This window comes from Hippopotamus amphibius, chromosome 7 (assembly GCF_030028045.1).
Source record: "Hippopotamus amphibius kiboko isolate mHipAmp2 chromosome 7, mHipAmp2.hap2, whole genome shotgun sequence".
Lineage (NCBI taxonomy): Eukaryota > Metazoa > Chordata > Mammalia > Artiodactyla > Hippopotamidae > Hippopotamus > Hippopotamus amphibius.
In genome coordinates, this window is record NC_080192.1 from 26,396,893 (window position 1) to 26,411,113 (window position 14,221).

The 14,221-nt window shown below is 42.8% G+C and overlaps 1 protein-coding gene across 1 annotated transcript in view; it reads right to left on the reverse strand.

The window, feature by feature from the left end:
• Positions 1 to 14,221, reverse strand: part of PLXNC1 (plexin C1) — a 143,131-nt gene that overhangs the window by 45,651 nt on the left and 83,259 nt on the right. The window contains exons 12-17 of the mRNA XM_057741509.1: positions 12,799 to 12,880; positions 9,540 to 9,734; positions 9,231 to 9,419; positions 6,800 to 6,902; positions 2,003 to 2,104; positions 1,594 to 1,697 (exon numbers count right to left, since the gene is read on the reverse strand). Coding sequence (XP_057597492.1) covers positions 1,594 to 1,697; positions 2,003 to 2,104; positions 6,800 to 6,902; positions 9,231 to 9,419; positions 9,540 to 9,734; positions 12,799 to 12,880 — 775 coding nt within the window. The remainder of the gene's footprint in view (positions 1 to 1,593; positions 1,698 to 2,002; positions 2,105 to 6,799; positions 6,903 to 9,230; positions 9,420 to 9,539; positions 9,735 to 12,798; positions 12,881 to 14,221) is intronic.

Sequence of the window (14,221 nt, forward strand, 5' to 3'; positions counted from 1 at the left end):
CTCTCGTCTTCTAAGATAATAAAGCATTGTTCCTGGGATTTTTTTTTTTTAAACATTCGCAATAGCATTCCTTTGCATTCATCACTCTCTCTTGCTCTTGATTACTGAATTTAGAAGATAGGAAAACTTTTTTTTCAGGCCACAGATTACTCTCTTCAGCCTTCAAGGGCAATCATTAACTATAAAAGCCCACATAGTACTCAGGTGGATGGTAGAAATCTGTTATTTTATTGCTATTAAATTCTTAATGGGGATCTCAGATGGCTGGGAAATAGGATTCATGGTGCAACCTTTGCTGAGGCCCTGCACAGTCATCCTGATTCAGGGAATTAAACTCCCTTCCCTAGGCGGTGTTCCACCATAGAAATGAAGGAGGTAGCAAATGGCGAGTCTTGGTATCCGATACTCTTGGAGGATAACTTTAAAAAAATACAAGTGCAAAAAAGCTAAAGTCTTATTTCTAGCCTTCTTGCTTTACAACACTAAGGCTCGGACAAAAAAAAATAAGGTGGGTGTTTTATGGAGGTAGCCCAATCTCCAGACACAGCATCACATATCATGGTGTCTGCTTCTAGAATTACAGAGAAACTGGAAATTGCTTACTGCATGTGTCTGGGTTTCTGAACTCTAGGCTTCTGGCCAAATGTAGCTGAGAAGCTGCTGGTAAGGTGATACAAGCTCTCTCTTGGCCTAGAGAGATTTCTGGCTTTCCTTAAAAGTCTAGATTTAAATATAATACATAATTGGTGTTGATGTGTTGCAGAGGTTGGGCCTTGCTGTGGTCACCCATTCTGGACAAAAAAAGGGCAATGTGGAGGAACTGGGGTATCGGGACGTGGAGGTGATGGTAGGCGGATGAGTGTACCTCCCCAAAGACTTGGGAGGGTAAATGAGAAAGGTTATGTAAGTGGGTGAGAAAATGGAAGTGTTAGAATGTAAGTGAGACGAAAAACCCAAAGGGTTAAGAAGACTACTCCTCGGAGTCCTAGAACAAATTAATCACTTCATGCAGCTATTTCTACTAAATGAGGATGACACAAACTGATCAGCTGAAGAGTAACTGCTGGAGAGAACCATAAAAACTCTACATTGCTAAAAATGGCTGTTATTAACTCACATTCTACACATGTCTACTTTCCTCCCTCTCGGCCAATTGGTACTTTTCATTTCCAATTGAGAAGTAATAGGGAATCATCTAGTAGCTGCAATGTAAGTCATGCAGATAAACACAACAAATTGGCCAGCCCACAATTTATTGATTTTTAAATAAACTAGCTCACTTCCCAGCTACAAATTCGGTTCTAAACTGGTAGTAAAATAAAGCAAAAATCATCACTCTGAACTTGTGTCCCTCCTAGGTTTTTGTTACTGGACAAAGAGTAATTGCCAGTCACCCATCACTGCTTTATACCCTAATCAATCCAATTAACAGTCATCCTCCTCCCTGCTCTGCTCAGATTTAAGCCATTATTCTGTACCAAGCACGTTGTCTACAGCTGCCTTGGAAGCAAACACCCATTTTTGACAAAAGCAACAAGCACCTTCATTATTATTCAAGACTCAACCTTAGGAATATGATCAATGCTCTTTTACCTCCGGGAAGAAAGTTCTCAGAGCAAAATGTTTGTAGTCAAGGAAGGGAACAGTTCCAAAACTATCAACCACATCCAATTTATCCATCTGCAGCTCAGCAAAGCCTGCAAAATAGAATCCCAAGAGCAATATTTTAACTCAACAAACAATGGATAAGATCTTCTGCTGTTTTGTCTAACACAGAGTATGACCTTGGTTTTCATTAAAGAAGAAACAATAGATAATTACTTGGTTGGCTGCAAAGAGGAGCTGAAATAAAACACAAAGCCAGGCCTAGACCCTGCTGTTCAGTTGTCTTCTATTATACAAACAGTTCTCATTCCTGTGGCTAGTCCCATTTAAGGGTGAAAAAAAAAAAAAGACAATAAAAAAAGGCTTGTTTTTCTACAAATAAAATTTTGGAGCCTACCATCACGTATCTCTTTCCGCAGCTCGCTCTCAAGGAGCTCCAGTTGTTGACTCTGTTTGCGACTCAGCTCCTTCGATTTGTGCCTGGTCACTCCCACAGCCACTGCGGAGATAGAGATGCAGCACGATATTGACTTGTTAACATAAAACACAAAAAGGAAAACAGAATCAACCTTTACAGTTCTTTGACAGAGAAGGAGGCCGAGGGAAAGTGAGAAAGACTAGCAAGGAAGAGGTGGAATTTCTAAGAAAAAAAAATTCCCAGTGAGGGGTCACTCTACAGAGGAAGATGCTCAAATGCAACAAAAAAACAAAAAAACTACTCATCTTCAAAGTAAAAACTAAATCAAATAACCTTCACTTGTAACCAAAGATCCCAGCTGGCTGAAAAATAATGAAACAAGCCAAGTTTCCCTACAGCCACAGGCCACTTATATTGTTCTGCTCTTTTTTTAATGTTTCTAAACATCCCCAGAGAAATAAAGTTGAGCCTTAAATGCAGAAAAAACCCACAGATCCACAGCGAGCACAGCGAGCTACGTGAGCCAAACTTGCATAGATCAAATGGGGTGACAGGACGAGTAGTCCACAATGAACCCTCGTATCTGGATATTGCTTCTTCTTCCACTCCATTTTGCATCTAACTATGCTGTAGAGGCAGTAAACTGAACAAGTTTGGCACTCGGGTTCATGTCCCTGCTCTGCCATTAACTAGCTGTGTGACCTCAGGTGAGTTCCTTAGCATCTCTGTGCCTGGCTGTCTTATCTATTAAAGTGCCTGCCTCCTTGTGATGCTGACAGGATTCCTAGAAGTAACTCACAGAAAGCATTTAGATCTTATTTTTAAAAAAAGAACATGTAACAACTATCAACTATTATTATTATTCTAAAAAGACTTTCCTCTTTTAATAGAAACTTCATAATAAAAGGATCCTGCTACCAGTAGATGTGAACGGTGTTGGAGGAAACAGAATTTAATGCAGCTCTGCGCTGGACCACTTCATAAAGTCAACAGTCTTAATCATAACATGCATCATGCATCTTTAAGAAAGGGTAGAGCAGGCAGTGATTCTCAAATTTGCTTGACTATGGAACCCTTTTCCCAGGGGCATCACGTGGGACTACTGGTCCTCAGACTGCCCTTTAGGCAGCACCAGCTCACTGCCTGCAAAGGGAGCTAGCAGGCCACATCCACAAAGCAGTGATTTTTTCCTGGCAAAAATCTCTCGGGGAAGCCACAGTGGGGGTGTTTTGTAGGTGGCAGCCCTAGGCCAGGTGTGTTTAGTGTTTTCACTAATGATGTGATTGATGGACTAAAGAGTACACTTACTCAAGCTGCTAATGACACATGCCTCCCTGGAATCATGGTAAGAAGGGGAGGAGAATTTTAAACGGCTTTGCAGATGCCAGTGAACCCAAAAGTGATGTGTCAAGTGGAGCTCACTTTACCTTAAAGAGCATAAACAATCTCTACCAACAAAGTGAAGGGAGAGGAAGGAAAAGTCACAGAGAGCCCAGGAAGAGATCAGAGGTTTCTAGGAAGTCACAAAGTGGATGTGACTCCATGATGAGACTGTTCTATCTAGAGCTGCCTGAGAGCAGCAGATCCTCAAAATTGAGCTCAGTGTTTAGAATTTACAAGTAATCTTCTTATTCGAAGCCAGCGCCAGCCAGGACTTTATTAAAATATCAGGCCCAATTCTGGATTCTAGATGCATAATGATGGTGGACAACTTGGGGAGAGCTTAAAAAAGGCCTGAAATGATCATCAACAGGGCAAAACAGTGTCTCTGCAAAATGAATTCATTCCATTCAGCTAGTTAACAATACACATAAATCATTCCTTCACTGGACTGGGAACTCCCCAAGAGAAAGGACCAGGACTAAACTCACCTTCCCTAGGTCTAGAACCTTTAACAGTCATCAGCAACATAACAGGTGCTCAATAAACATCAGGTAAATGCATGAATGAGAGAATGAGTATATGGAAGGAGATGTTAGCAACTAGTAACAGAAAACCACTAGAAAGGTGGTACCTGCATTAAGTCAAGGAATGTGATGGGCTCCACAGCCATGGCGAAGAGTTCTCTTTTTTAAGGAAGACAAGAGGAAACGGACTTAAAATGAAAAGCAGCTCAGAAACTGAATAGCTACAGGGACCATGTCTTCAGATGAGTTAAGTGGCCTGGGTGGAGACTGTAGGGAGTGATGGAGACTATGGCAAAAGCCCAGTGAACACATGCCCTCTCTCTAGGGGTAGCTGCTCTTCAGCTCCAGCAAATTGATGTTACGGAAAAATGAGGATCCAACGATCCATATCTTTCAAACTTTCAAGAGATTTTAAAGACTGTGAATCACTGAATTTTAAAATGTTGTCAACTACTTCAAAGTTTTAAAGATGCTATGTGGGCCACACAGATGGAGAGATATACCATGTTCTTGGATTGGAAGAATCAATATTATCAAAATGACTACACTACCCAAAACAAACTACAGATTCAATGCAATCCCTATCAAATTACCAAATGGCATTCTTCACATAATTAGAACAAAAAATTTTACAATTTGTATGAAAACACAAAAGACCGTTAATAGACAAAGCAATCTTGAGAAAGAAAAATGGAGCAGGAGGAATCAGGCTCCCTGACTTCAGACTATACTACAATGCTACAGTACTCAAAACAGTCTGGTGCTTGCATAAAAACAGAAATATAGATCAACTGAACAGGATAGAATACCCAGAGATAAACCCACACACCTATGGTCAACTAATCTATGACAAAGGGGGCAAAAATACACAATAGAGAAAAGATAGTCTCTTCAATAAGTTGTGCTGGGAAAACTGGACACCTACATGTGAACAAAAGAAATTAGAACACTCCCTAACACCATACACAGAAATAAACTCAAAGTGGATTAAAGATCTAAGTGTAAGGCTGGATACTATAAAACTCTTAGAGGAAAACATAGGCAGGACACTCTTTGACATAAACCAAAGCAAGTTCTTTTTTGATCCACCTCCTGGAGTAATGAAAATAGAAACAAAAATAAACAAATGGGACCTAATCAAATTCACAAGCTTTTGCACTGCAAAGGAAACCATAAACAAAATGAAAAGACAACCTAAAGAATGGGAGAAAATATTTGCAAATGATGCTACCAACAAGGGATTAATCTCCAAAATATACAAACAGCTCATGTAGCTCAGTAACAAACAAACAATATAATCAAAAAATGGGCAGAAGATCTAAATAGACATTTCTCCAAGGAAGACATACAGATGGCCAAAAAGCACATGAAAAGATGCTCAACACTGCTAATTATTAGAGAAATGCAAATCAAAACTACAATGAGGTATCACCTCATACCGTTCAGAATGGCCATCATCATAAAATCTATAAACAATAAATGCTGGAGCAGATGGAGAAAAGGGAACCCTCCTACACTGTTGATGGAAATGTAAATTGATACAGCCACTATGCAGAACATAATGGAGGTTCCTTAAAAAACTAAAAATATAGAACTACCATATGATCCAGCAATCCCACTCCCGGGCATACACCCAGACAAAACTCTAATTTAAAAAGATACATGCACCACAATGTTCACTGAAGCACTATTTACAATAGCTAGGACATGGAAGCAACCTAAATGTCCATCAACAGATGAATGGATAAAGAAGATGTGGTATATATATACAATGGAATATTACTCAGCTATGAAAAAGAACGAAATAATGCCCCTTGCAGCAACATAGATGCAACTACAGATTATCATACTATGTGAAGTAAGTCAGAAAGACAAATAGCATATGATATCTCATATATGTGGAATCTAAAAAAATGGTACAAATGAACTTATTTGCAAAACAGAAATAGAGTCACATATGTACAAAACAAACTTATGGGGAAAGGGGGGAGGGAGGGATAAGTTGGGAGATTGGGATTGACATATACACACACTATACATAAAATAGATAACTAACAAGGACCTACTATATAGCACAGGGAACTTTACTCAATACTTTGTAATGACCTATATGGGAAAAGAATCTAAAAGAGTGGATATATGTATATGTATAACTGATCCACTTTGCTGTACAGTAGAAAGTAACACAACATTGTAAATCAACTATACTCTAAAAGAAGTCTTTAAAAAATAAAATTGATTGACAAAAAAATTCAAATAATTTTGCAATAAGTGATTCTGAGTGTGTATGTATACATATAATATATATAATCATAATATAAATATATTTCTAAAAAAAAAAAGATGCTATGTGGGCCAAAGACATTGGTGGACCAGATTTCATCCAGTGAGCAACCACTATGGGACCACTGTGCTTGGATGAGCCTTGGAACATTTTAATCGTACAGATCACAATTCCAAAAAAGAAAGGCAGGGCTGAGGTGGGGTGAGGATTGGGGTTTGCTGGGGTGAGAAGGCAGGATGAGATGACCATGTTCTGGGAGTCCAAAATTCCGGAGGAATTCTGAGGAAATGATGTAAATGGGACATCTGTCATCACAATTCACAGGTTCAGGGAAGCAAAGTGGATAATATTTCTCAAACACCAAGATACCATCTCTGTAATCCAGCCTTTTATTAATGAAGCATCTTAAAAGATGTTTAGAAAGCCCTCGACATGTACCTATTAGTACTTTCCCAAAGTTTTGATTTGGGTTTTCATCCACTGATACTTAACTGAAGCAAACAGCCCCTGAAAGCTGAAAGCCTTCCTGCTTGCCGAGAGGCCCCAGGGAATAATTTCGCTTACAAAATTAAACAGGGCACTTACCAAAAATGACAATCACTAGCAAGACGGGAAGCCCAATCAGGAGATACCAAGTGGAAAGAACCGATTCCTGCTCGACATCGAGTTTCAAGTTTCCCAGTCTGACCTAATGGGACAAAGAGTGTCATTAGACCCGGTCGAGGTGGAGACCACATCTAGGTACACAACTTTTCCTCCCAAATGGTTTTTTCCAAGATACAAAAAGAGGTGGCAAGCTAGGTAGGAAATGTGAGTTTCAAGTCCCATCTCTGGGTAGATTAGTTATGTGAATTTGAGCCAATCGAGAATATTCCCTGTGCCTTGGTTTCCGGATTCAGCTTCAGTCAGTTGCAGGGCTAGACTACAGATTTTGGTCCTCTTTGCCTTGGGGGTTTTAAACTGCAGGAATGGGGGCAATAAAGAGGTGGTAACCTATGGGTGAGAAACCCTCTTATCCCTGGTCTAAGGAAGCATGCAACTTTTTAATCTCTTCTACATCTTGTGTTTCCTTGACAGGCCTATTTTGAAGGAACCATTCTATGGCAAAAACCAGTTTGGCAATGCCGCCTCGATGATCCCTGAGGGCCTTTTCCAATTTTAGGTTTTGATTACAAAAGTTTGTAAAACTTGTAAAGGGAAAAACTCTATATCAAGCCTTATTTTCTCACTGATGTGCATACAAGTATTGAGGTACATTTCCATCCTGGCAGACAGGGCTGCCGCTGTGGAGGCATCTGAGCAAAGCGGCTGCAGTGCAGACTCCAGGTCCAGACAGCCCAGGTTCTAAGTCCCAGCCCAGAGAATGAACTCGGGCCCTCGGCAGGGAGAGCGCAGAGTCCTAACCACTGGACCACCAGGGAACAGCCCCTGCTGTGGTTCCCAGCTGTAGGAGCTTACGTGAGTCACCTATCCGTGCAGTCCTCGCTTTCCTCACCTCTAAGATGGCATGCCGATGGTGCCTCTGTGGAGGGTTAACATAAAGATGAAATGTGCCAGCATTTGTTTGTAAGCAGGCTCCTGGCACTCCTGCCCAGAGCTCTCCAGAGGCCCCCCGGAGCTCAGAGCCACGTCCTCGCCATGGCCTCCAATCAGCTCTCCATACTCCGCCTACCAACACTCTCACCTCCTCAGAATACTCCCCCCTTGCTCCCTCCGCTCCAGCCACACTGGCCTCCTTGTTGCCCTTCAACTGCACCAGGGAGGCTCCTGACTCAGGAACTTTGCAACCTGTGGTTGCCTGTGCCTAGAACACTCTACCCCAGACGGCCCACAGCTCATTCCCTCACCTCCCTGAGGTCCTGACTAAATGTTGTCTTTATGGGGAGCCCTTTTCTGCCCGTCATCGTAAACCTTGCAGCACTGCCCCTCCAACTGCCGCTTCATTTTTCTTCATAACAGGTACCACCATCTACATCTGCAACTTATTTTCACTACTACATGACTCTTTAGGTAAGTGCCATAAAGGCAGATACTGTGGGAGGCTGGGGTCTGTTGTCTTCTCTGCTGTGTCCCTATGTCCCAGTGCAGGCACTCAGGAACGAGTCTTGAATGGTGAAGAAAGCTAGCATTTGCTCTTCTCAACTAACCAGACATGTGGGAGCACCTGTGGATTTAGTTGTTGTTATTCATTTTATAATTTTTATGACCCTCATTACCATACAACAGACAGACCAAGGGAGGCTCAGCTAAAGCCACCATATCTAAGGACACACACCTGTTAACGGGTGCAGCTGGGACGCGGACACATGTTTTGTTTTGCCTTCCAGTCTGATGTTCTTTTTTCTTATCCTTTATCCAATCATTTATAACTCTATATCATAAAGCATATTGGGGGGATAGAGACTGTGCAGTCTCATATGGCATGCACACTGTAAACAGAGGTTTCTAACATGTTTTCCTTCCCCATGGTCTCATGTCTTTATTGTGGGACATAAATATACCAGTGATGGGACCCTCAAACATGTCCTGGAATAGATGAAACGCAGTGAGTGTGACTTCATGGTGGAGGGAGTAGCCCATGACTCATAGATGATCTGGTCACCATGAGACTCTACTGCCACTTTGAGTGTGCCGGGGAAGCCCCCGCTCTGGGTTTCTGTGAAGACATGTCACCTCTGCATTGAGGCAAAGAATGACAGCTCATTTGTCAATGGGACTAGAGACTCTGCTTGCAGATGCTACCGTCTAAATGCATGGCTCGAACAAAAGCTATCAAGACTCATTAGTATTATAAACAATGGTGTGCTCAATGCTTTGACATTCGAACAGGCACATGGATGGATTCTGCAAGCTATTTGGGAGGAATAATGCTTGGGCCTGCAACACCAGCTTTGTTTATCTGCACTTAAAGTGAAGATCTAAAGATCCAGAAGAGATTCTATCCTGCTTTCTGGTTTAGCCAAGGAATCCCCCCAAATAAGGTAAGACTGTCAGAGAGGACTGTCAGGTGACTTACACGAACTTTCTTGGAAGAGGCAGCAATGCTGTTTGCCGCAGTGATGTCTTTAATTTTGCAAAAGATAGTGGTGAGATCTTGATTTCTAGTAATATTTTCAAAACTGCAATTTTTAAATTGCTTTTTTTCTCCATAGAAGAGAGTAATTTTAATGTCTTCCTTGGTAATGTTGAAGTTATCATTTTCTTTCTGTGAAGAACAAGGCGAAGTTGAAGAAATCAGGGCACATGCGGAAATACAAACATAACACCCTTTCCAGTCGAGGGGAGCTCGTTCCTCCAATCCACCCCCGAAATGAGAGAGACATACTTGAATTTTTACTTCCAGTTCTGTGTCCACCTCAGACTCAGCCCGATACCCTGTAAATCTGGGGTCGTCGAGGTACTGCAAGCTTCCGCAATCCAAGTAGGTCTCCTGGACTCTGAGCTTCACAGTGGCATTCGTACGCCCTTTTGAAGGGGGGGCTAAAAATCTGCAGTAATTTGCCATACAATATTCAGAGACCTGGGGGAGAAGAAAAGAGCGTTTTGACAGCTTCATGAGTGAATCTCAACTCTGGGATTGAAGAGCTAAGTGACCTGGGCAATTGAACCTCTCTGTGTCTCTATCTTCTCCTCTGCAAAATGGAGATAACAGTACTACCTACCTCATGGGGTTGAATTAACTCTGAATTAAATGAGATGAGGTCTCACTAAATTAAATGAGACCATCCATGCAAAAACGCTTACAAATGCAGGCAAAAAAGCACTCAGCAAATGCTAATATGATATTAATACTATTAGCAATAATGAAAGCAGCCAGAAGGTGATACAATGGGAAGAAAAGGGTACTTGGAAAGAAGTCAGCTAGTGAAAGAGGAAGACTTTGCACCAGCGGGCCTGTGTGTCCTTCAAGACACCAAGGCTGAGTCCTGGGAAACTGCAGGAAGGGAGAAGCTGGTCCCTCAGTAAGGCCAGCTGCAGTCCTGCATGCTGCTGGCTGAATCACTCTGGTTGGGAAACCTCCGTGCTTTAGCAGAAATCACTAACCACAAGGAGGAAAAGGCTTTGCGGGCCTAACAAAAAAAAAAAAAAAAATAGAGGAAAACAAAAGTAAAAGGGACAATGCAGCCCCCGTGAAAGGAAAAGCGTGAAGTTGGGAAACAACTCAGAAAGCGTGGCCCTCTTCACAGGCTTATTTAAAACAAACAAGCGAGCAGAAACGCTGTCATTTTCAGGTGTGCACGGAGATGGACAGAGAAAGCTGCTGGGAGAGGGGAGGCTGACAAATGTTCTAAAGAAGAGCAACTAAGACTCATGAAAAGAAATTTGCTACGTAGGGACTTTTCCTCTTTGTTATTTGCTGTTCGATACTGGAATTTTAAAAAGATGGTGGGAAGAAGCAGCAGGTGGGAGAATCTGATGCACAGCGCTGAGAGGTGGACAAGCAAAACCTCCCTTCCCCTTTAACACCTTTCCAAACGGCTGCCCTAAATCTCCCGTTCATATCTCTGGTGACAGGAAGAAAACCATGAAACCCACTGCCTCTCGCTTCTCAACAGCTGTAACCCCGGGAGGCTGGCTTTTTGCTGAAGACAACTTCTAGAAAGATTACTGGCAACAGGGTCACCCTAACCTCATTATTTTCAACCCTCTGAATTTCCATACCAGTGACCAGCTACCATCGTCTGAAATGCTGTTTTTCTCTAGTTTCTGAGAAACTTCTTGGCCACCTTCACCGACCATCTTGTTTTCTTTCACTCCTTAAAATGAAGCTGTTCTGCAAGATTCCATCTTAGGCACTCTTCTCTTCTTCCTCTGTGCCCTCGCTCCCAGGATGTTGTTCACATTCTCCCTCTAATGACGATGCTACAAAGATGACACGTCGTCTCCAGCTCCACCTTCTCCCCACCATCCCTGGATACCTACGCGAGCATCCTTATGAGTCTCCCAGCCTTCTTCCCGTTACTGCCTCTCCACGTGCTCCTGTGCACCGCAGCCAAAATCAGCATCATACAGGGTACCCAGACTCCCGTCACTCCCTACTCTCAAAAGATCTTCAATCCCTCCCTATTGCTTCCAGAATCAAGGGCAAAATTTTCAGCCTGATACTCTCTCATGGTCCAGCGTGGTTTTCCATCCATCACTCTGGCTCATTCCTGACCCATCCTCTCGGTTCCAGGGGAGCAGGACTCACTAATATTCGCATCAGGGGCCAGTAAACCTGTCTCCTCTGCACCGGAAATTACTTCCCCACTTCTACCTGCTCAAGTCCTACCCATCCTACTGCATTCCACAGACACGCTGAAATTGGCCCTATTTTAATTTCTCTTTCATGTGGAAACATATAGTGGGGTGTCTGAGAAGGGAATCAGAGGACCTAGAACTTAAACATGGCCTGTGCTCTTAGCTTTTCATCCCAGTGTAGATCAGCCATCTCCCTCCATGAAGGCAACGTGACTCTCTTATTATCTTTTGTCCCTGCGTGCAGCAAAATGTTTTGCCCACAGCAGGTGCTCAGTGAATTCTACTTGATTTAGGGAAAGTACTGAGGAGGAAGAGCAAGTTCACTCACAAATGCAGGCAATGCCACTAGTAACAGGGTCAATCTATACGAACCACTCAACAGGATGTGTTGACATCATAGAGACGTGGCCTGGAATCGGATACAACGTGAGGCTTGGAACTGGCTGTGAAGGGTGTCAGGACTTGGACGTGTGTATAACAAGGCTCTAGGAGGACTTAGGAAGGGCTCCTGGATCTAGATCTGAAGCCACACTGGTTCCAAGCAGAGGCCAGGTCTGTGCCCACTCACACACTTCCAACTTTGGGAGGAAGTGGTCTGGCTGGGCCTCAGAGAGGCTGTTATCTTCACATCTCTCATGAAGTAAGGACAGAAAGGGGAAGAGAGAATGGGGAGAACATTCGAGAAGAGCTCAGAAGTGCACTCAGAGGCCCCAGCCTGTCTCTGAAATTCATCATTTCCCATGACGAGGCCCACGTGTGACTCGTGTTGGGGTAAGAACTGAGGGGAGGTGGGGGCCGGCCCCTGAGGGGGAGATGAAAGGCAAGAGGAGGTGAGGTCAGAAGGAGGGCACCAAACCAGGTCAAAGACACAAGGGCAAGAGACGGAGAAGCACACGACAGGACCTCTGGGACTTTCACAGGTCACTTCACCTCTGAACCACAGCGTACTCTGTGCAGTGGGACCACCACCACTTACGTTTCACAGAAACTCTCTTCTTTACATCACACCTCAGCCACTCACAAGGCATTTTCACACGTACTCATAAACACTGTCTCATTAAGGTGACTTGCCACAAATTACACAGGGAGGAGATGGCAGGTCCTGTCATATCAAGTTCATCTCTCTTCCCTTTGTGCCGCAACTCGAAACTCTCAACTCCAAGTCTGAGGGTCTTATTATTTCCATTATGGCACAGATGGTATACATTATATATCATGCAACAGGTAAAAGCTTGTAATAGCACAAAGGCACAGAAACAAAAAGTATTCCCCAACATATTTTAGTGTGATGAAAACAAAATCATCCTTGAAAATAACTTATTACAAAGCAGCTGAAGACTTACGTTTTCTTTCAGATCATGCGAAATGATTAATTTGTCAATTACATCAAAATTTCGGCCCATGATGGTTATATTTTGACCACCACTGCAAGGAAAAAAGCAATAACAGGAGTTTCATAGATAAACACACAGGCATTTTGCATTTATGAATAAAACCATCAATCTATTCGTACTTAATATTAAACTCAGCTATGTTTGAGAGCAAATTAATACATTTTAATTTCAAATGCATGACAATTTTACAAGTCTTTTCATGATACTGGCCACAGATTCATAGTTTTTAAGATACATAAATATGAAAATTCAGGTTGGATCCTGTTTCAATTCTAGGAAAATGCCCAAATTCTTTTATAGAATTTTGCGTTTTGTTGTGTTATGTTGCCACATATAATTAGATCATCAGCTGTACCTTGAAAAGGTTTCACTAAACAGAATTTTGTTTGATTGCTATTTAGTCTATACGAAGACTCTTCAATCTAACAATTTTCAAAATCAAACCCCCAACCTACCAATTATATTTTATATAGGGAGACAGGGAATACTTTGGACAAGGTAAAATTATAAATGACATTAGAAGTCTAGATTCCTATTTGGTAAACCATATAAATAACAGCTAGGTCCTATCTCTCCAAAAATAAGCCAAATGATTTCAAATATTCTTAGCACATAATTGCATTTAAGCAAAGTGTTCATTAGATGTGAAATAAACAGCTGTCCACAGCGCTGGCTGCCCTCGTACCCCTGTTCACATAGGTCACTAGACACTCATTCCAGGGGACAGGAGCCTGGATAGGTCAGCTCCATTGGTCAGCTGAGTCCATGATGACAAGATCAGGAGGTGGGTACGAGCAGGCCCATTTGTGTAGGGCAGAGGGAAGACATTAAGCCCTGAACCTTCTAGCCGCAAAGGGGAAGGGCCGAGCTGGCCTCATGGCAGCCTGTCACCGTTACTGGAAGACCAAGCCAAGCGTGCTCCGCCAATGGTCAGACTGCAGAGCCGTGTTCTTGCCTAAGAGTAACCGAGAGACACAGGCTCAGAATAGCACAGGAGACTGGACATTAAGAAGCCTCTTATTTTACAACAAAGCAGAACCCTGGTGGCTCAGAGCACAGCACTGTGGGCCAGACTGCCTGGAGCCTGCAAGTAGTCTGAAGGTTCCACACCTCGGTTTCCTCATTGGCAAGGAGGGCTCCTCATAGCATAGCGTAGTGGATCCCTTATGCTTGTGAGGGTTTTCCAAGTCAATAGATCCAACACCCAGAGCATGTAGGGAGTGACACATCAACGTCTGCTTTTATTTATAGGAAAGACTGAGATCCACGGCAGGGAGTGCCATGCTAGAGCCTTGGTTTGGAAATTTCAGCTTTCCTCATGCCACTGTTGTGGACAGAACTGAAGTCCCAACCCCCAGTACCTCAGCATGTG